At 40.3% G+C, this 24,014-nt stretch overlaps 2 protein-coding genes across 3 annotated transcripts; one reads left to right on the forward strand and one right to left on the reverse strand.

The window, feature by feature from the left end:
• Window positions 1-2,967: 2,967 nt before the first annotated feature.
• On the forward strand, window positions 2,968-9,858 carry LOC132958050 (large ribosomal subunit protein uL18A). The gene is made up of 8 exons (XM_061030650.1): window positions 2,968-3,122; window positions 3,621-3,690; window positions 3,782-3,897; window positions 4,254-4,388; window positions 4,496-4,698; window positions 6,667-6,844; window positions 9,372-9,460; window positions 9,697-9,858. Exons 1-8 carry the CDS (start codon window positions 3,120-3,122, stop codon window positions 9,794-9,796), a joined length of 894 nt encoding a protein of 297 aa, XP_060886633.1. The 5' UTR covers window positions 2,968-3,119; the 3' UTR covers window positions 9,797-9,858.
• Window positions 9,859-11,482: 1,624 nt separating this feature from the next.
• LOC132958060 (divergent protein kinase domain 1A-like) lies at window positions 11,483-23,418 on the reverse strand. 2 transcript variants are annotated; one of them, XM_061030668.1, is made up of 5 exons: window positions 23,120-23,418; window positions 14,265-14,399; window positions 14,052-14,159; window positions 13,794-13,970; window positions 11,483-12,583 (listed from the first exon to the last, which is right to left on the reverse strand). In XM_061030668.1, exons 1-5 carry the CDS (start codon window positions 23,177-23,179, stop codon window positions 11,771-11,773), a joined length of 1,293 nt encoding a protein of 430 aa, XP_060886651.1. In that variant the 5' UTR covers window positions 23,180-23,418; the 3' UTR covers window positions 11,483-11,770. The 2 variants fall into 2 exon arrangements, with proteins under 2 accessions (XP_060886651.1, XP_060886644.1); XM_061030661.1 differs by having other exon boundaries at window positions 11,484-12,583; window positions 23,110-23,418.
• Window positions 23,419-24,014: the final 596 nt, after the last annotated feature.

A 24,014-nucleotide genomic window follows, 5' to 3' on the forward strand; every position in this document is an offset into this window, starting at 1 on the left:
TAAATACACACAGTGATGTAATCATTCTCTGTCATGACGTAGTTTGCAAAGAAATCACATTCATGCCCATAAAGAATAAAATGAGAAATAATTAGTAGGTAAATTACTGTTAAATATATATATTTTTAACTTATAAACTTTGGAAAGTTAAAAGTGAAAATATTTTTTTTTGTGAACATATTGTGAGTTTGCTGATCTTTGTTCCATCAGCTTCTGGGTGAGTTAAAGGCCAGTATCATGATGTGGCAGGTGCACCAAATATAAACTTGACTACATTACTCACTAACTGTGACTAGCATTGCTTTCTGTCACACCCATTTACCCAGATACACTCCCATGCTATTAGTTACTTAACACTCTGTGGGTATCTGGATGTCTGAGCCAGCCTGTGAGCTGTGACTCAACACAGACAGAACACACTGTGAGCCTAAATCCTCTGGAAGACGATCTGAGGTGGATTGTTAAACTTAATTTCTGTTAGGCCAGACCAGCAGGTGAATCTGTGTCTGACAGGACGGTGAGACTCTGTGGTCAGTGACTTCAGAGCTCCTGATTCTTTGGTGCACAGTGGTTCTTTGGAGCTGATTACCTATAGGAATCTTTCACTTTTAATGACAGACACATTTTCAGAGTTCATTGTTTCTGTGATTATTAGTTGCATGTTTTAGTGATTTTTTAATTCTACATTTTCTATTTGAATGTTTCTGTTTCTCTTTGTCATGATGCTTTTGGTGTTGTGTGTGAAGCTCTATGTATTGCCTTGTTGCTGAAATAATAATAATAATAATAATACTACATTTAATTTGTAACACACTTCACATTTTTGCATAAAAAAATCTGAAAGTGCTACAGGAAGAAAAATAAAATAGAAATAAAAACAAATTTAATCAACTAAGCAACTAACAAAACTAAAAGCACAAGCAGAAGGCTTTGTTAAAAAGGTGGGTCCTTAATGCTGCAGGAGCAGAGGTGTGTCCAGAGGGGTGGCCACCCCAAAAATCCATAACTCTGATTATCTATGTGCCTTGTCAGAGGTGGGACTAATGTTAAAATCCACAATGTGGACTGTGTTTCAACAGGCTGCTAGTAGAAACATCTTTTCTAATCTTCTAGTATTTTAAGTTGTAAATGTTTCCTTGCACATCTATTTCAATCCTTCAAACTCCTGGACAGTTTGCATGCAATTATTTTTGACTTTGGACATCATATTTTTGAGTTCTAAAATAAAGCTATGACGATTTATATGTCACCATGATTTTTTGTTACTTAGAAGTAGATAGTGGAAATTAAAAAAAGGTAAATAAATGAAATTCAATCATGTGTGTGCACATATATGCCACCCTGCATAAGTCAGAGCCCCAGTCAAAAAAACCTTGACCCACCCCTGTGGAGGAGTAGCGTCGTACAGGGGCCCTAAAAATATGAAATCAATTGTTTTTTCCTCATTTTAAATCATAATGCCATCGCCATAAGAGAAGACTGTCTTCACATGATATAAAGATATCTGTTTGATTTCTATTTTCTGATTTTATTTTTATTGCAAAAAAGACATTCAAGGCCACCTCTGTATCGCTAAACGGCCCCCTCTCTCTTTTTATGCAATGCTTGAAATAGGATTTTAAAATCTGATAGGGTTGAAAGATCATCAATTCATTGGGACTGATTAAATAAATAAACATGCTTAAAGACAATCCCAATGACAGAAAGGTGTTATTTTTAATTTTGTAAATCATATATATATTGTGATTTTTACAGAAAATAAATCAAATCAGTGTATATACTACCCTGTAAATCTCATCATGTAAGAAGAAAATAAAAACGTAGGAGCTATATACTGTACAAATCATATAAAATATACATATTGCAGTAAGAGCAATGCAAGCTATGTCCTTCACTGGTAGAAATGTGATTTTAGCATATAGCTTAATTCATTAATATTTATTTAAACTGCAATATATTTTATATTTTTCTTTTATTCCACTTTTTAAGTAGCTTTGTGGTCTTTAAACAGAATAACTGTGATCATTTTCTTACATGTGTCAAGAGAGTGTTTAGGTAGCTTTAAGAGTTTAGCAGAGGGTACAGAGCCATCTGTTCAGACAAAGTTCAAGTTATTAAAGCTAATAATTGTCTTTCGCATAATGGGGGTGTGGTTTGAGCAATTATGCCAGGAGTTGTCCCACATTACCTTGCCGCGCCCCTGCTCCTGCACCTGCTGGTGTAAATGTCACTGATGGGTAGACTGACGCCGGTAACCCTCTTCGCTGACTTCCCCACATGCTGCGGTCATTTCCTGTCTGCAGCAGAACAGCTGTGGTACCAAACTGTGCAGGATGAGAGGACACTACCAACTGCACACACCTGATGTGAGGACTGAGGAGCCCAGGCCGGCAGCACCCTTCAGTCTCCTCAGGAATTGCCTGTTGTTGTGTGAGAAAAATAAACCATGAAAAGCGACCTTTGACCTTATATCCAATCAAATCCACCCATTGAATAAGCTAAAATACATCATGGTGACCAGTTTAGACTGAATGACGTAATTAATGTGAAGGTTTCTCCTCCCATTTTTGGCTGACAAACTGTAAACTGTAGTGATGACATGGACCTATGGGTCTGAAATAAAGTATAAAGTAAAGACACGTGGAAAATGATTAGACAGTATGAGGGAATAAAAACACTGAATATATTTGTCTTAATGAGATAAAAAAGGAAATGTGTCCTTTTATTGAGACAGGTTGATGCTAATGAATGCAATCCATTTTCTAGGCCTTTGTGGCTGGATGTTTTGCGGTGTCAAACATTCTAAAACCATGCAGCGGATGTTGATGTGAAATGGCAATATGACTACTAAAGGGTATCATGGTCAGATATGATTCTCAATTCGAGCCTTTCCTGGTTAAAAATGAATAGAAGTAGTATTTTTTTTAATATAAATGTCCGCCCCAGCTCGATAGGGGGCAGAGTGGTGAATCCTCTGCAGCATGGCGTCTCGGATGCTCATCCTGTGACACGCTATTTACGGAGCATGCGCACGAGGAACTTCCTTTTTCCAGTGCAGCGGAGTCAAGCCCCAGTCTTTGGCTCCGGGCTCCTTCATAAGGAGACAAAAAGACTGCAAAATGGTTTGTAATTCACCCCAATATGCGCCTCCATTTATACCTACGACATACATTGTGTGCTGCGGTGTGTCAAACGTGTGAAAACATGCTGCTGGTGTTCAGATGAAGTTAGATTAACTCCAGCTAATGCTCACCCGGGGTCCGGTCAAACGTGGCCTAATGGCTGCCTTCACAAACTCACTGCTTCCTCTTGCCTGGAGAGGGCTCTGCTCTGATTTCTTCATTTGCATGTTACGTGTGTTTTGCCTTAGTTAGGATCCCCTGATTTTCCTTTTAATTTCACTTACCATTAGCCTGTTAGCTGATCGTAAACCCTGTGTAGCAGAATGCTAACTCTTGTCGTTCGTTTCCATTTGATGAGCTAGCTGGTGTTAGCCGGGTCCAGCGTCACCCCCGTGACAGTGACAGCTCCACACTGCAGCGCAGGAAACTCACCTGAAGTCAGCCACTGTTATTAACCGCGTAGTCTCTGATGCTGACCCTGTGCATGTCTTCCTGCAGGGTTTTGTTAAAGTGGTGAAGAACAAGGCCTACTTCAAGAGGTATCAGGTCAAATTCAGGAGGAGGAGGGGTAAGACCACCTGTGACAGTCGTCCCGTTGCTACCATTTAGCTGTGTTGATTATTATATCTTGAGGTAATCGATGTGTTTGATCTTTCCAGAGGGCAAGACTGACTTCTTTGCTCGTAAGCGCCTGGTTGTTCAAGATAAGAACAAGTACAACACACCGAAGTACCGGATGATCGTCCGATTCTCCAACAGGGACATCGTCTGCCAGGTGAGCAACGTTTAGATGAATCTGTTTTATTCCAAAGGTAAGAGGGGTGGGCTCCATTGCTCCCATCAGTGAGTTATGATAGTGTAAGAGACCTACATACCTGCTGGCATGTAGCTCAGACAATTCAATATAAATTAAATTGTTCAACGTCCAATCGAGATGTTAGGTATTCTCACTTGCTGGATATGTAATTCAACTCCTCCACTGCTGCAGCACATACATTAGAGCTGCTTTGTAATGGATGTAATAGTAGTCGTGATGTATTCGGTAGAACAGACGGTTGTTGTTCTTGACGTCCATGTAAACATGATTGTGCTGTGAATTCATGACTCTCTCTCTCTCTGGTTGTGTTGCAGATCGCTTATGCCAAGATCGAGGGTGACATGATTGTGTGTGCCGCATACTCACACGAGCTGCCAAAATACGGTATCTCCGTGGGTCTGACGAACTACGCAGCAGCCTACTGCACTGGTCTGCTGCTGGCTCGCAGAGTAAGTATAGACTTGAAGGTGAAGTGAGTCGGGACACTGTGAAAGCGGAGGAGGTGACGTTGAGTGCACTTCTTGGTTGCTGATTTTGAGTGTTGTCTTGTCTGCAGCTGCTGAACAAGTTTGGCCTGGACAAGGTGTACGAAGGCCAGGTCGAGGTCACAGGCGACGAGTTCAACGTTGAGAGCATCGATGGTCAGCCCGGTGCCTTCACCTGCTACCTGGATGCTGGACTTGCAAGAACCACCACAGGCAACAAGGTGTTCGGTGCTCTGAAGGGGGCCGTGGACGGAGGTCTGTCCATCCCACACAGGTAATGTCGGATCTGATGTGCTCCGTGTGGTGTGAGTTGCGTAAGAGAGGTGTTTTGTTTTTTGTATTTTGTTGGAATTTTCTTTTTGTTTTAAAGATGTTTTGGGCATTTTTGCCTGACGTGGACAGTTCACAAATGAAGAGACATACAGAAAGCAGGTAGAGAGGCCCAGTAACGAAGTCTTTGTACGTTCATAGTGGTGACTCAGTCTGTGAATTTGTTTGTTATTGCGTGAGCGCCACGTACACACACAGCATGTGACATTATGAATATGCAGCTTCTCTGTTAATGTGAAACCAACGACAAAGCTTTTATTGTTGGGGGGGGGGGCGTGACTCAAAACGGTTGAGAACCACTGCAATAGACAACAACCTAATGCTGCCTGCATTGATTCCAATGCACAAAGCAGCTGTTTCAGTTTGCAACCCCCAAAAAACCAGACAATAGTAGGATGTAACGTTACTAACATGAAGCTACTGAGTGATGTCACACGCAACCACCAGCTGTAACCTTCATGAGAGCAGACAGGCTGAGAGTGATCAGAAGACAAAATAGTGTTTGAAATATTAACACTATGATCCATTTCAGTGTGAAAGGCCATTTAAGATGTATTTCAAAAGACTTGTTTGTTTCTTTTCGTATGGCTGGTCTACACGGCACAACAAGCTGCCATGTTTTCACTCTCTGCAGAGGGACTTAGCAGTAGTAGTAGACCTATTAATTACAGGCTACTGCAACACCATGTTCTTCATCGATCTGCAGGTCATGGACACCTGAACTGTGGAGGAGGTCAAATAGGGTCACTGATCAAGCATGCAGACCAGGCTGGCTGGGTCACTTTTGAAGAGTTGTCTTTATTAATCATGCATTTAAAGAATGCATGATTGTGACCTGGTATGATGTTCAGTATGTGCAACTTGTGGAGATTTAGTTTAGTTTATTGGGATCCTCATTAGCTGCAGCATTACAACAGCTATTCTCTTTAAATTGAAAGACTCCTTGCTTAATGAAAACAAGTGGACAGCTTGACTTGCTGGCTGTGTTCATACTTAACTTTAACTGCAGACTGAGAGCTAAACTATCGTGCTGTCGCTAGTAGGAGAGCAAACTCCACAAAGTGAAAATAGATTGTACTTGAAGAGACAACACGGTTTGATAACAAACATGCATGTGAATCCACAAAAAATACTAGAAACACTTGTATACATGCCAGGCCAGTATTTTGCGGTGTGACCTCCATAATGAAACATTCTCATTCTTATCTTTTTGTACATCGTTGGCATGTAAACATACAGTAGTTACGGCTGCCTTGTGTGTAGGTGGATTCAGTATTTGGCACATCTGCTGATGAAAGTGACGGTGCAGTAAATCTACACTTTACTGGAGAAGCGTTCAATTCAATAAATGGCAGCACAAACAGAATGTGGGAGTCTGCCATTGTTTATTTACACTTGGATGAGTATTGACTGCAACTGTGAAACGTGTTTGAAACACAGGTTAAAGAATCAAAAATCTTGACAGACTGTCCTGTCAAAGACAGCAGCACCTTCACATTTAAAAACATAATACAAAGAATAGCTACAAACACAACAGACCAATTACAGAATCATAAGCTCAAAAAGACATTGACAACATCTCTGTGTGCTTACATCAAAAAGCCCCATTCTCACACACACAACTTGTGAAAACACCGTAACATTTTGAGCTGCATGTTTGAACGCTAAAAGACAAATTTGCTGTTTTCTTAAATCAGTATGTTCTCGTCGTTTATACCGTAGATATGTAGAACTACACGCAGCATTGCTATAAAGACTGAAATTGTCGTTTTGGTCCGTTGCCAAGTGAGTTGAAAATTCCAATGCTATGTGAAATGAATCCGGCCTCGGCACTTACCTGGAGGTGTATTACTCTGTGACATACTCCACGTAACCTGTCCTTAATTGACCTTTTCTTCTCTTTTGTCCACAGCACCAAGCGCTTCCCTGGTTACGATCCAGAGAGCAAGGAGTTCAACGCTGAGGTCCACCGCAAGCACATCATGGGCACCAACGTGTCAGAGTACATGAGCTACTTGATGGAGGAGGACGAGGACGCCTACAAGAAGCAATTCTCCCGTTTCATCAAGAATGGCGTTACCGCTGATTCGGTAAGTCCTATTTAACCACATGTTTATTGTACTGATCAGACATCGTCTTCCAACAGATGTGGCCAGGGAACTCTAGAGCTCATATAAATGATACATTTTGAGATCTGCCCGTGTGTGGACGTGTTGGATCATGAGTGATGACATTCAGACCGTCAGGTGTCGAATCTCACAGGCGACATTTAGGATTCCGAAATCTGTGTTCACATTTGCAGTCTCTACTTTCTTTATGTCAATGCGATGTGTAGTTTGACAGAATCACGATTAAAAGAGAGGCGAGAAGAACGTGCTGTTGACTGGAAAATATAATGCAGGAGTTTAGTTACATTGAACGGTGATCATACTGATCGCGTGCAGAGAATCTATGGTCGTCCACCGATCGCAGGAAATAAACTTCACGACCCCCTCCCACTCACTCGAGGTGAATTCTCCTGATAATATTCTGCTGCATTGCACATCAACCTGGTGGGATACAATATCAGGAAGCTGCATGGAAAGCTCACCAAGAAAACTTCAGGATTTTTCTAAGAGTGGAAGCTCCTGAGGTGATGAGACATCCTCAGCGATGGTGCTGCATCAGTTCACTCAGAAAGGAAACACTATCATGAATATAAACTTGTTAAATGATTGCTGTTGAATTATTATACATCCTGAACTATTTAAAATAAATCTTGAGTAACTTAATCAGCTGGAATTCAGCCATAACGAGGGCTAAACTGAGTATTGGCTCCTTTGAACATTACAGTTTAAATTACAATCATCTTTGATTAAGTGAATCAAATAATGCCTTGATAAATACAATTTATTTGTTTTAATCAATTTACAATTTAAACGCACAGTATTTAAAATACGCCGCCCGGGGGCTCTCAATCAAAACGATAACAAAAGATGACAAGGCTCGCAGGGAATCATGAGTCATTCTCTCTGCTACTCGCCCGCCCCTCTCCGAGGTGAATAAACGAACTCTGTGGAAGAGATTGTGTTTACCGACGATGTTTGAGTATAATTTACATGTGTTTATCACAGCCGCACGTGCAGCTTTCAGCAGCAGCTCCCATTTCCTTATGTAGCGGTCTTTGACGTAACATCCGGTGTTTCATTGGCAACAATAAACATTTTGTGTCTGTCATAGCAGCTCATCATGGCGGCCGCCAACAAGACATAGACCTTTACAACTATAGAATTACGGACTTCTCTGGCTTTGATAACTGTTGGAAATACTTCACACAATAAAATTAATCAACAATAAAGTGTATATAACATGGGTTTAGTCCATTTTTAATTAATCTACATATTTTAATGTGAACATTAGCAACCAAATTCTACATACACCTAAAGTCCCTATGACATTTTATCTTTATTTTGAAAGTTTTACAGCAGCCTTCCTGTGTTAAATGTTAATTAATCTGACAAATATAAAAAAAGCTTCAAGTATTTTTTTCATGCACATTTATTTTCTCTTGTAAAAAGTTTCAAATGTCTGACTCATCCTGCACTCGGGTATTTGCTGATTTACTTATTTGTCCAATTAAAAAGCTTTATCACAGCTTACACAAAGTTACATCCCACCTTCTATCCGGTTTGAGTTGTAGATGCTTCAAGACACAGCAGTTAGATACTCTTCAAGTTTTGAGATGTGTGTTTGATGGTTTGTGAGCCTGACAGTTTTTCATACTAATACAATACTGAGTACTGGGTACAATTTGAGATAACGGTATGGTATTCACTGAATTCGTGAGCTGCTATGCCTTTGTGTACAACAATCACATTGTGCACAGGTGTGACTAAAGGTGTTACAGACTGTTTTCTTAAAATCTAGAGAAGAATATTTCATAGAACAAACTGAACCACCACCCAGCTGTTTGGATGTTTTAAATGTAAAGCAGACGGGGCTTCAAAGTGTTGTTTCATTTTAAGTTGAGATCTCTTCAGGACAAGCGGAGTGATGTCTACATTTCACCCAAAGCATTGTGTCCTGTACATTACATAATGTCTGGGAATCTTTGGGTGTCTCACCATTCGTTTAAGAATATATTTTTGATTCAAAATGATTCTGGATTCAAAGTCTATTAATGAATCAAGTTACACGACTGTTGGAACAGGAGATGAATGGGGTTTAACACTCTCGGTTGCAGAGGGGCTGCAGATGTAAACTAGCTCTAAGATGACTCTGGTACCATGCATCAAATGGCAACATTTATGTTTAATATTGTACATAGTCCCTTTAAAAATAAAAAAGAGCCGCTCGTCCTAACATTATGAAAACTGCATCTCAGGAATAGTTACATCAAATGCCTCATGATACATCCACTGAGGGTCTTAGATCATGATGTAGGATGAGCAGATGGTAAAAGGGAAATGTCTAGAAATTATTTTCTTTATAAAGTACACTAAAATTTTTGTATTCATAACTGGATCTTATAAATATATCAGCCAAAATGCTGTATTGGGTAATAGCAATTTTCATAATCCAGCTGGTGAATTGAAATAAAAATCCGACATGAGGTTGACTGTATGTTCTTTCTTTCAGATTGAGGGTATGTACCAGAAGGCTCATGCTTCCATCCGAGAGAACCCAGTCCATGAAAAGAAGCCCCAAAAAGAAATCAAGAAGAAGAGGTGAGAAACGTTCTTTAGAAAGGGCTTTGATAGTTCCAGGGTCAAATTAAGTGTTAAAAGCTGCAGCGATTGTTGACTGAGGGTGTTAGTGCAGCTCTATGTGAGGAGCATATTACTGAGTAGTGTGTTTAGGAATGCAGATCGGGGCTGTTTGAGGCACCTGGAAGGTACAAAATAACTTGAAACATCTGACAAACTGATGTGCTAATGCTAATTGTTCTTGCTGTGTGACTCAGGTGGAACCGTGCCAAGCTCTCTCTGGAACAGAGGAAAGACCGCGTCGCCCAGAAGAAGGCCAGCTTCCTCCGGGCTCAGGAACAGGAGAATTCAGATTAAGATGGTCGGCTCTGTTCCCTGGTGCAGAATCGTTTGTTCTAATAAATCTATCAAAAAACAAACTGACCCTCTTGTGTGCTTTGTCATACTGCACTGACCCTTTTTTCAGTGGCTCATTGGCCCTTTTGCGTGTCATAAAATACACTTAGGTCATGCATAGTTGTTTACCTAAACACAAAGCTTTCATTTGGCTCTCCACTGTTGGGTCATTTGAAGTAGTCGCTGCTAGAAGAAAAGGTGATCGAGGTTTAATTTGACACGTTTGATCTTTTGTGGCTCTGTTAGAAAATCCCCTCAAACTGTTGGTGGACTGAAAGTCAAAATGATAAACTTCCATGTATAATTTTATTTAAATATTAGTTTACTTTTAACTATGTTCATAATGTGAAAGATTTAATTAATTGAAAAACAAACTGAACTTAAGTCACTTGATGCTAGACGAGTTGATATTGTCAGTAAATAAACAAAATGCGTATCTTTTTTTTTTTTTTTCAAACAAATTTTCCCTAAATTCCCGCTTGCTAGCTTAAGAGATCAAAAAGTCATACACGTTTAAAATTATATTTGTATAATGAACTTTCACAAACATCTTTTCACCCTCTCCGTCCTGTTCATGAACATTTAATACAAATCCATTCTCAGTTAACCCTTACAACCCCACGTTATGTTCATTATGCCTAAGATCATTTTTAGAGAAAAATATTTCTTGTAGGCTAAATGTGTGGGGAGTTTCTTTTTTATCACAGTTTGGGATGTATCAATGATGAGCAGCACTGATCTTGATGCGTATATAGATTTTTTTAACTCAGATTAAAAAAATAATATCTATATTTCTCGATAATGCAGTACTTGAAAGTTGTTGTCTTTTTCTTCTGAAATGGTCAAAACATCTAATTCCATGGTTTTGTCTGTTATGTGAAAGACGGTAGATATACAGTTACAAACATCTGGACTAAAGACGTTTTCTTAACTAAAACGGAGTGTTGAGCCAAAATAAAGACAAGAAATCTAACATCGAGATATAAGTCGTAAATTAACAAGAATATATTTCTTAAACTTAAAGTCAAAGGTTAGAATTATTATTCTTCAAGCTTGTATCGGAAGAGAAGCCATCCGCCTGCGAGAAAATGATGAAAGGGGAACAAAGCTGTTTCCTCCTCCGCAAAAGAGAAACTTTCCTCCAAGTCAGTGAGGTTCTTTCTCTGGAAAAGCCCCGGTTTGTTTCAATATCTTTCCAAGGTCCTGATACCTGATGATGCTGATTTGCCAATCAGCTTCTTTGTGTAGGGAAAATATCTCCAAATGGTGTGCTTGTTCATCCCAAAAGCTGCCGATGCTAATGGTTCTTGCTTTGTGACTGGTGGAACCGTGCCGAGCTCTCTCTGCAACAGAGGAAAGATTCTCTTCAATTTACAAGTTTCTTCTTGTAAATATATCAGTATGACTTTAATCTCAAATCTCTGATTATTTTCCCCTTAATGTGGCCGTAATGCTTCTTACTTCACAAAGCCTCCTTCTTATGTTGGTACTTAGTGATGTATCGGTCACTGATGAGCCAGCTTTTGTAACTGAGCTGAGCCGAACGATCTGGATCATTAAAGAGAGCTTGAATCTCCACCTTTAGTTTGAAAACGTGTTCCTGTAAATCTGATTTGAACACCACACATGTCGCTGTAGAAGGTTAAACACCGCTCAGGCTGACATGTTCTTCAGATAAAATGTTTTTTATTCATCGTTTCACAAAAAATTGCACTTGCTCATTTGACTTCATTCTATAAAGAAAACTTAAAAACAAACCTCTCTTATTACATGATTACATATGAAAATGACATTCTTGCGAGATAAACTGTTATACATGTTGAGATAAATATGGAATGACTTCTGTTTCCACACGGAGGAGAGAGGCCACGTAATAAAAAAACAAACTCTTAAGGGGGAGGAATCCTTCCTGTGCCTTTGTGTAATGCCTTATCTTTACGAGTCTTTAGTGTGAGAGATTTTCTTCCATAACAAAGTCTTGAGATTGTTCAGAATCAGTGAATGCTCGATCTCCATCTGTTCCGTTGACCCTTTCAGTGCGATGCACGCGTAGAGCTGCTTCTCCAGCTCCTCCCTCACATCAGACGGAGCGCCTCTCAGAATATAGTCCTTCAGTGCCTCGCATGCTTTGGCTAAGTTCGGCCTGGTGACCTCAGGTGTGCAGCGGTGCTTGGTGAGGTCACAAGACGTGAGGCAGTCTGACCCATAGAGGCAATCCTCGTCCACATCACAGCGCTGCTGCCTGATGATTTCTTGGAAGGTGGCTTCAGGGACAATGTACCGTGCGTCCATCACCTTCAGGTCATGACGATCATTGTATCCAAAGCTATTTGCGCTCACATCGCACATGACGAAGCTGCCAAAGGTGCCATGGAAAATGTCTTCGACCAGCTCCAGCAGTCCGATGGAGATCTTGGCCTTGTGTGGCCAGGACGGGGTGAACCACTGGTCCATGCTGCGGCGCAGACCGGCAGGAATCCACACCTCCATGATCCAGGGTAGACTGATCCCGTACAGTGGAGAATATGGCACCTTCTCCATCACATACAGGTCTCCACAGAAGCCCAGTAACTTGGGTGTGTGCTCTCTGTCCTGCAGGACTAAAGCTAACAGGAATTCATTGAGCTGCAGCAGAGCCCATGTGGAGCGGGCCTCAGGCAGGGAGATGTGACCGTCCTTATTGGCATCGGTTATAGATAATACTTGGGTCGCCAGGTCTGCGAGGTTGGCCTGATCCCCCGCTTTAGCCTGCAGAGAAAGAGAAAACATTTTGAAGACATGTGCGCTGTCCCCATCTCCACATTCACAGACTTTGAAGTGCGCCCCTGGTTAGTGCGTCAGTGCTGTCTCACTGTCAAATCATTACCAAGGCTTTCCATGAGTCTGCATTTTCTGTGGACTTTCCTGTGGGTATTACAAGGGTTCATTGCAAACTTGGTGATGTAAAGGACGTGACTGTCCAGCCTAAACAAACCAATGCAAACACATTGTAAACACCACTCAATTAAAGTTTGAAGATAAACCTTAAAGTTTGTTTAATGGCATTTCCAGTCAACGTATGATGGGAAATGTTGATGCGGCTGTGATAAATTTGGAGCGTCAGTTGGTAGAGTCGGTCGTCTCTCTACCTGATGGTCGGGGATTCAATTCCCAGCTCCTGCAGCCACATGACTGAAGTGTCCTTGGGCAAAACAATTACCCCTCAGTCGCTCCCGCTGCTTCAGTGGCAGCTTATGAATGTGTATGAATGGATTAGCTAATACTGCTTGTCACATTACATAGCAACCACGACCATCAGGGTGTGAATGTGTAGATTTGATCTGTGGTGTAAAAGCACTTTGAGTAGTCAGGAGACTAGAAAAGTGCTATACAAGCTCAAGTCCATTTACCATTTTCTAAACCATCTCTCATGGACACACATGGCTTCAGTGCTTAGCTTAAGGTTGGTGACAAATAAGACTTTGAAGTTAATCTAGGATTATATATCATAATATTAGTACACAATTAGTATGGTCCAAATGATTAGAACTTTCTGTTTAATATATACATCACCTCCAAACATGCATGTCTCTCAAGATGATGTGCAGAAGTTTGAAGATGATTTGTCACAATTACTTCAAGCAGAGCAGCTTGTTGACTTTTCACTCCTCCCTTTATTACAGTAGGTGGCAGCATACATCCACAAAACTGAAAATCTTCTGTCATCTTTCAGATGTAGATGTAGAGTGTATTGAAGCTGTGCTATTCTGCCCACTGAATATTTATTTAAAGGAATGTATTTTATGTCGACAGCTCCTTCGGTGGTCATCACTGTAAGAGTTGTCTCTGCATATCGGTAAGAAACATATGTACATATACTGGGATCTGCATTTGCAATGTGCCACAATGAGCCAGAATATATCTGCATCTGTTATCAAATTGAATATGATTCATCTCTAATTATCAAGTGTTTAATGACCTTTAAGTGGCTGAGGATCATCTCTCTGAACTTCTCCACAGACGTTCCCTCCGTGGGCTTGTTGAAGGTCGCAGCCTCCTTCCTGTGCTCAATCTCACTCCCCAAATCATACTGAGGAGCCTCCTCCATCTGGCACTTAATGACTCCCTCCAGATCTCCCCAGATCCCAGAGTAAACCTAAAATAAACACAGTAAGTAAGCGTGAGGTAGAGCAGGATCAGAAACAAGGTGAGTGTATTTGATTGAAAAGAGGCTGACCTGACTGTTGGCCTTGGCCGTGTAGCACTTCCCCAGGTAAAGAGTGTCTTTCTCACACAGGCTGCTGCAGGCCGAGCCATCGATGACACCTTTTTTGTATTTGTCACACTGAAAAATTCAATGAAACATATTGGTTCATCACATTAAAGGGAACTGGAATACAAACAGAGAGAACTGAGGATTGCAGACATGAGTCGCAGGGAATATACTCACTATTGAGTTTTTGCAGTCGTGCCCACGACAAAGCTCTGTGTAGGACGAGTACTCCACATAGACGATCCAGCTCCCCACAAACACTGCCAGCCAGGAAAAGAACAGGTACTTCATGTGTAGGTAGGAGAATCTGGCCTGTTGGAAACATTTACCAAAGCTTGTTAGCACTTAAAAAAAAAATGAATAGATGCTCGACATGTACATGGAAACAGCGCTGAAGATTCAATAAGCTCATATATTCACATTTATTAGCATTATCAGGGTCCTTAATAGCATCTGATTCTTCATCAATAAATCATTTACAATGCACTCTGCTATCTGATGATGTTTCAGTGCATTAAAAATGCCTGAGCTGATTTGAGACCAGCCTGAGACAAGGGAATTGTCGATGACCTAATATTATAGAGATTGATGAGATGAGGATCATGATTGTTGCCTAAGGCCATTATACCAGTGCTTTATTTTATGTTTAGAGGACAGTCTTGCTATGAACACAAAGTTTGATTATTTTTTAGATTAATATCTTTCCGTGAAATGTTGAAACTTGGGACGTGCACAATACAGGACAGTCAAATTATTGGTGCACCAAATTTGATGTGCCATGCACTTTGAAATCTTTTTGAGTGTGTAACCAAGTAAAACATTACTTTTACATCATTGCTTAAAACATAGGTTGCAAAATGCTTAACCATACACGACAGTGCACAAAGTTGTCTTTCAACAAATCCAGCACACATGGAACAACATTTGGAGTCTAGTCTCTGGCCACCCAACAACAAATCCATGTTTAATATCCTCCCTCCTCTTTTTGTCCTCACCAACTCCCAATGTCGAAATGACTTCAATAAATAATTGTTGAGCTATTGGTTATACAGTTTCTCTGTGTTCCTGGTGTTCTGCGTGTTTCACACAGTATTTGGGTTTCTAGCAAGCCATCTCTTCTGAATCTAATCGCAGCACTACTAGACTGTAGCTATGCAAGCTAACGTTATGGACGCCTCCAAATTAACACAGGGAAATCTTAAGTATGCTGATAGCTTGCTGGAGCTTCATTTTATTGGCCAAATGGGTGAAATACAAACTCTATGTATCAATCAATCAATCAGTCAATTATTATTTGTGCAGCACCAGTTCATAAGTGTTACCTCGAGATGCTTTACAAAAGAGCATATGGGATCATATGCAGGAAGGATTTCTCCTTTGTATTCCTCACGTTCCTGTTGTCCACACATTCTTACTGCAGAGGATCTTAGTTATAATTATTATTAACATAAATAAAATATTATTTTTATTTATTTATTGATCTTCCTGTTATATACCAGAGAGCATTGAGATATGAGAGTCACGCAACAAACACACAATTCATCAAGTAAGTAAAAGAACAAAGGCCTCAGGTCAAGGTTATTTCAAACAGCGACATGTTTCATGTAGGGCAGTTTTTATCAAATAGTTTAAATCTACAAATAAAAAAGTAAGACAGGACAATAAGTTACAAATTCAACATTAAGTGATCTTTTAATTTATCTGGTTAACAATGAACAAACGATGTTTGGATGGGCGGATGGATGTTTGGATGGATAGATTTGCAAATGACATGCCATATCCATCACATCTAAAAATACTGACCACCCCCTCACCTTACTTTAAACCCAAATTGAATTAAAAAATAAACCCCAATGCTCACCTAGATTGATTTTATGAAGGATACAAGTTATTCATAATTAGGGGCTTGACAGAACTGACTGTACTGTAAGCAGCTGAGTTGTAGCAGTATGTCAGGAGACTTAAGGCCCGCCTCGGCTCCAGCTGTTTGCCTGTCACTGGGTTGAATGAAATTTTAAAGTCCTCATTTCCAATAAGGCAGCCACCATGGACTTCCAAGAGAGCCCTTCAGAAACCAATAGGTGATGTAAGTCAGGCTTCGTCCATGTTTATTTACAGTCTGTGCTCAAAACAAATTAGCTCCAAACTGAGCTGTCTCTGAGTCCACCAATGATCTAATTGCTTCTTAATGGGTGCTCACTAATTAACAGTGAACGTTGTCTGTGGTGTAGAACAAGTTCAACGACATTGAAACATTTAGAGCAGCGCTGGACTTTCTACAGATTTTCTTTCTATTTTCCCAGCTGATGGATACAGTGGGCCTCCTCCAAAATGGCATTTCTCCAACTGGAGGACATTAGTGAAAAATAAAAGACTTTTTAGCAGCCCTACTTCCCAGCTAATGATTTTTGCACTGAGCCCTGACAGTGATGGACTGCCTTACACTCTCCGGCCTTCCCTTGCTTCCTCTCCCCTTGCTTACACTAGCTGCCCTTTTCACTTTCAATTGTCTTTCTTGGCACAAGTCTCTCTGTCTCTCTCCCCTGCTTCTTCATCCACTTTGTAGCACTCTACGCTCCATCATCTACTGGGATATGTCCGCTCAAACTTTTTAGTGAAAGGACAGTCACTCTACTCTTTGATCACACACTCAATAAAAAAGCTAACTTTGAAGCACTGGATGTGAAGTCTATTTTCCAGAGATTACATTTGTTTTTGCCATTTGTATCTGTCTCTAACTGGATCATCCCTCCATTTTCTGCCATGGACCTCAGAGATAATGCGGAAATCAAGCTTTCAGACACTCTTTGTGTCACCCTGTAATCTCATTTCTCTGCATGCAGAAGCTTTTAATGTTCTTTAGAGGAAAACACACAGGAGTATATTTCTCTGCCATTGTCACCAGTGCTGCATTTAACAAATGAAGACACAGTCGTGTTTTTCATGCCTCAGAATTCCTCATTCTGAGAGGGATCCTCTGCAGAATTTAAAAGCTTGAGAAATTTGGCAAATTTCTGGCCTAATTAACAACTTAATGCTTAAAAGAAAATGTCCCATATTATCCCTTTGAAAATGTGTTATGTTGAGCGAGATGATATCTCAACCTAGCTTTTGATCAACATAGCAAGAGGCAAACTGCATATAGTTCTGTTTACATCTGGTTTACTGCACATAGTTCTGTTTACATCTGGTTTACTGCACATAGTTCTGTTTACATCTGGTTTACTGCATATAGTTCTGTTTACATCTGGTTTACTGCATATAGTTCTGTTTACATCTGGTCACTACTGCACATAGTTCTGGTTATATAGTTATGGTTACATCTGTTTACATCTGTTAGTCCGATCACTGTCCACTTATATCTACTCTTTTATATTTTGTATTTTTAAGTTAAGTTTAAGCTTTAAGTTGTATTTAAATTGACACTTTATATTTAGGTTAAAATGTTTCGTCTACTTGCATTGTTGTTAATTTACTGCTCTGTGTGCCTTTGAATTGCCCCCCGGGGACAAATAACGTTTTTTGAATTGAATTGAATTGAATTGAAAGGGGTAAAGGGCCTTAAGCTTTCTGGCAAATAGCTACTACACGCCTGCCTGTCAGTCAACTCAGCCACGCCCTTATTTATCCAAATATATGAGTAACTTTCTTGGAGTTTCTCATACGTCTTTATAAAAATCTGAACGGATCAGCTGTCCAAACCTGCAGCTCAGTATTTGGGCTGGTAATTTTTTAGACGGTCTGACTTTCTCTGCCTCTCTTAGTGGGGCTGCATTGGACATTGTAGACAAAGATTTTTACAGCATTTTGGGAGCAAGTTCAGCTGGCCCATCTCCCTACACAGAAGGGAAACCCATTCGCAGAGAGGGAAAACTAAAATCCATTAGAAGAAGCGGATGTCGAAGAGTAATAAGATGGATGACATACTTTGCAGCATGCAGTAAGCAACATCTTCTATCTTTCAACAGGCTCAAAATCAAATGCCTCAGAGTGCTAACAGCTGCTGCATGCTTACATTAAGGCACTTTCACCTGCAAAACACGAGATGCACTATAGAGTCACTGCACCTCAACATTTGTCAGAAATGTCAGTAAGTTTGAGTAACTTATAGACTTTGCTTATCCAGTGTGAATGTGCTGCACCAGACACTGATGTTAGGGATGATTACTGAATTAGAAGAGGTCCCCTGATAAAACAAATCCCAAGCTTGAAACTCAAACTGAGAGTGAATGTTTTAGATTGATTTGACATTAGACCACCATATGTCTCAAATACTCCTGATCCCTTTCCTCATGATGGCTGCTTAAATTCCAATCTGCTCAGACCTCCTTTGTGTTTTCTAGTTTACAGACGGAGCCAACAAAAATCTAACATGTTGTCTTACAGTCGTCTCATTGCTCTTTGAATTACTGTCTGTCCGCTGATCTTGCTGTTTAATGAAACGACAGATGCCTGTACAAACAATTCATCTTCAAAACACTGTGTCGCTTTGTTATTACCAATGATTTAACCATTGCTGTTTCAATATGATTTCTGCTGCTGTGTTTACTGTTTGGTTTATTTACAAATCTGACCATGTCGACTGACTACAACTTTAACATCAGTGACCACACAAGTAAGTGCTGCATATAGTTCCCATTGATTTTTCCCGTAGGTGAAATGCATCAACAGCATAAGTATCATGGAAATAACACTCTGCTGGGAAACAAATGTATGGTTAGCCTTTTTGTAATCGATACTCTGTGGCTTTCATTTCTACTCAGGCCGTTTCATTTCTATCTCTGGGGTTATGTATTGACCCCTTGTGAAGGGGAAGAGTTACACAAACATGGCTAATGAGGCCATATTGATTGTGGCTGCTGTGACAGCTTTTAATTAGAGAATGATGGGGAACTGTGGCCATGAGCTGAGGTGGGCAGAAAGAAATAGTCGGTCTACATCTGGTTGAACTTCCTCTCAACCCACACACAGCTCTGTTTAGAAGCCTGTGTATTAAACCATTCAAGTATGCACAGGCTACCTAACATTGAACTGTTGAGGCAGAGAGATCAGAGCTGATCAAAAGCCTGTCGTGACATTTGGTTTGTGCAGCCTGCAAACTATTCATCCATTATGTATGGTCATAAAGCTATCCCTCAGAGAGCGCTGGTTAATGGGCTGCATTGCAGAGCCGAGAAAGACGTGAATGTAGACACACCATAAAATGAGAGAGGGCTCGAGGAGTGAATGACGGGAGATACTGATTATATTTTCTGTAAATCAAATTCATTTTTAACAATTAAAAAACTAGTCCTGAAAGCAAACAAGACAGATTACAAGCTCTTCACTAAAGCCAAAGACACTGGGGACATATCTTAGCACATTACTACTTGGGAAGGTTAAAGCATTGAGAGGGTTTCTGGAATCTTATTTAACATTTAAATGTTTTATTTGCAAACTCTCGATCAGTAAAACGTTGCATACTTGCACAGAAACTGAGTTCATCTTATCCTCTGCTGGAATGGAAGCAGATGATTGAAGCCCTCTCCTTATCTCTCCTGGATTATGGAGACATCATCGATAGACATGCCCTGCCTTCACAATAAACCACTTGATTCAGTTCATCATTCTGCCCTACGATTTATCACTGGTGACAGGTACTCTACTTATTATCGCAGCACGTATTAAAAGGTTAGTCTGGCATGACAGGCATTCAGCCCTAACAGACAAATGACCATCATATATCACCTCCTTATTAAACTGGGCCAATATAGTCACTACCTCCCTAGTTGAAGTTATTGGTCAACGCTCATGCTGACAAACTAGCTACTCCTTTGTGTGACGGGTGCCTAGTGGTTATGACTTGCACCCCATGTACAGAAGCCATAGTCTTCTTCCCAGCCAACGCGGGTTCAAATTCGACCTAAGCCCTGTGCTGCATGTCATCTCTCCTCCCAACATTTCCTGTCACTCTCAGCTGTCCTATCTAAAGGCAAAAAGTACTTCTAATGGAGAATAATGTCTGATAAAAAGTTGAAAATGGCACTGGCGTTGTCAGCCCTTGGTCTTTTTTTAGTGGAACAAGAATAGAAGTTCGCTTCTGTATTTCCTCTCGTGCACTAGCTTTCCTGTTTCGCTTAGCTGAACAGCCAATCAGAGAGATTCTTACCCCCAACTGCATCGGCGGCGGCTCACGCCGATTCAACATGTGGACTTGGCCATAAGAAGGCCAACTGGAGCCGACCGGTGACGGAGCCGGACACACCGCAAAAACTAAGGTGACGACCACGGACTGACGGCCGACAGTCTCCTTGGTGTGTCAGGGCCTTAAGGGACATGTCACACGTGTGAATGAGCAACTTGGGAAGATTTCAAGGGCAGACTGGCCTTGACGTTGACAAAATATTTTCAGAAGGTCATGTGTTAGTCAGTGATCCAGTTAACGGTTAACAGAAAAGACCACCTTTAAGAGTTCTGCTCCACAAGAAGCTTAGCATGCCTCTCCACTTGTCACAGACTGAGCTGAAAAAAGGATGCCACACTCTGTGCACAGACACTACAAAGATCTGACTCATCACTGTCCAGACAGCAGGCAACCCCCCTCACCACACACACACACACACACACACACACACACGCACCTCCTCCTTCCCTCCCCCTCCACCCCCTCATACACATACAAAGCTCACATTTTCATGCTGACTCAATACTGCGACATACCCACATGTGAACATGACTTTATCAGCTGATGTATTGTGCGTCTTGATGCTTTCATTTGAACAATAAAACATCAAGTACATGGTTTTCAAACACCAGATGACACAGACTAAATAACCAAAGGCTTCATTTATTCCTGCAGGGACTGCATCTTCATGTCAGGGGAAACCCCTTCCCACATTTCAACCAGCCATGCAGAGAAAGAGAGGGAACACTGTTGCCATGTTGCCAACATATGTGTGCATGTTTGTGCAGGAGTTTGGTGATTAAAGAAAAAAAAACATTCATATTATTTTTCAAATGTACTCAATATTCAGTGACTTGGACTTCCATTTTGTATTTCAGTGGAATCAAAACAGATATAAATGTATTTGTATTTACTGGTATCCTTATATATATCCTTTGGTATGTCTATGTTTAAAGTTCTGGTATTGTGACAACTTGTGCAGTATGTAACAGCAGCTGTGAAAGGACAAACTTTCAAACTGCAGATTATATGGCAACATGAATTCAAGGTAAAGATGCTGTGTCCTCACCCATGAAGAATAGGGTAAATCTTCTGCTAATGATACAATGTTACAATTTAATTAAGAAGATGCTTTTGTCCAAAGCAACGTACACAACAAGCAAGGATCCAGACAGGAGGGATAACAAAGTGAGCGGATTAAAAAGAAGTTGATGAAATCCTTTTTAGAGAGAAAATATATATTTTTTGATTTAATGTAGTTTACAGAAAAGTACAGAAATGTAAATATTAAAGGTCACATATTATATTCCTTTCTCAGAGCTAAAACATGTGTGTGAAGTTTCTTGTTCTAAATCCACTCTGATCCTGTATTTGCTCATGACTATAAACCCCTCTATTTCAGCCCTGCTCAGAACAGGCTGTTTCTGTGTCTGTACCTTTAAATGTAAATGAGCTGTCTGATATAAGTGTTAGACAAACATGGTAAAGTGCATTTTGCATAATATGTAACCTTAATTCAACAATACAGTACAACTTTAAAGGTATGAAAAAATGAAAAATAATGAAAAATGTGAGATTCAATTGCTGTCAAGATGTTTTTACTATCACTATGACATCTATCATACTTTGACTTTAAATTGTGTTTTGACAAAATAATCTTTCTCACTGCATGAAGGAAACGATAATTGGAAAAACCACAAAATCAGGCATACTTTTTTTTAATCGTAATATTCATAATTGAATATAATAATAAAAAAAACATGTTTCTCTTGATCCAGACTAAAGTTTGTGGTTTAGAGGAAATAGCTTCTCTCCAAGGATCAGTGAATGACACTTCTAATACTTTAAGTTGTCACTGGAAGGCTGAGGTGACCTAGAAAGCGATGCTAGTGGCTGTCCCTTGAGATGGCCTGTTTCTCCCTCCATTCAATGCACTGGACAGTTTCTTTGTGTCTTACATGCAAGAGCAAGCACAGGAAACACAGAGCAGCCGAGATGAGACGTTTGTTAAACCACAATTAGTGAAGCAAATGTCTGTGGCCGAGGTACAATTACAAGACTATTTGTTTAGGGACACATTTCTAGATCTCCGCTCAGCCAGCGGATGTGTATACTTAATTTGGGTTCCTGAGACCTCCACATGTCCTTGAGGGGATTTCCTTGCAGAGTTTAATTTTACTTATGGGGAAGGCCACTGTAGACTTCACCTAAATTCAGTCACAGCCAACTGTTACATAACGTTCTTCAACAGCTTCCCACACCGGGTTGAACATGGGGCAGCTTCAAACACAGGCCTTTATGCAATATCTATCACACGTTCATGATTACAAAATGAATTTGCATGTCAAGAAAGTTTGGCAATGTTTCCTTTTAAGAACAATGGCAGAGCAAAGCAAAGCATACATTTCTCATTCTGAGGTTCATGCAGTGAACATGGAATTGCAATATAATATAGAGTTAGCCTATAATAAGGTAAATGCCCTACGTTATGTAAGGTGATAATAACTTTTGCAGCCTTTAGAAACAGCCTCTTTTGAATGTATCAGCTGTAGCAGCCAGATGTATCATGGACATGGTTGCTACAGCAACGGGGAGGATGGTTGATCCGTCGAGCATCAAGTGACTTTATAATTCAGTCTAACGAACCCCAACCAGTAACACCTGCAAATGACATCATCTACTGACAACGTGCAAACCATTACATGCATTGCCTGGTTGCCTTCAATCGAACAAATACGATGTATGTCTACTATACGCTCGGATGTTACCGGTAGATAGCCTATAGGCGCACCGGAGCCGGTGTGCATATTGCCATTTAGACTCTACCTCAGAGCGGTGAAGGATTTCCCAGAAGCTTACCTGGACGTACAGAGGCTTTTTGAAGACCCCCCATGGAAAGAGACCTCGTGCCATGGCAAAAGCAGAACATCTCACATCAGCTGCTGGAGGAGGAAGGAACATTCCGCGTGCTCTTCATATGGTCGACTATCAGGCTACGCCTATCGGGCAAACCCTGGAGATCATCCAGATAGAAAACAGTGTCAATTCTGTCGACAGCTCCGACACTGATGTGTGTTTAGACACGCGAGGCGGCAGGCTGAGTTGCGCCCGAGACTGCAGCGAAATCAGGCTCACATTGGCCATGATGGCTTCTGAGGCGTTTGGACCAATTAGGATGAGTGACAGTTTGTGACCATTTGTGGTTCATATTAAAAAAAAAAAAGCCTACGTCCTACATGCTGTCTGATATGCTTTAGGGGGTTCTTAGCGACCACTTCGGTTTCAGTCCAAACACGCTATATAACTGTCTATATATTCATAAATTATTTTTTGGAGAAAGACAAGGATTCGTTATTTTGTGTGAGAAAATTTTGCACATAAAACTACAGAGCCCCAAAAAATTTAAATTTAAAACATCTTGTGCACATACAAGATGTTTTAAATGTTTAATGTTGTTTAGATGTTTAATACAATATAATGATCTTGTTCGCACAAATCATCTTACTTGTTCTCACAAGATAAAAATTTGTTTCCACCAGATAATTATCATGTTCGCAAAATGTATCATTAATTATTCACACTAGTGGCTCTGTATTAAAAAAAAAATTGTGTTTAAAATAGTGTAATACATGATATTTAGAACAGAAATGCTAAATACCCTCATGTGCATACATTGCACTGGAATCTATCATATAAACAATGATCTATCACATGGTAGATGTTGTTCCATATGTCTAGCTTGAAATGCTTTATATTTACAATGT

Source organism: Labrus mixtus, chromosome 3, assembly GCF_963584025.1.
Source record: "Labrus mixtus chromosome 3, fLabMix1.1, whole genome shotgun sequence".
NCBI lineage: Eukaryota > Metazoa > Chordata > Actinopteri > Labriformes > Labridae > Labrus > Labrus mixtus.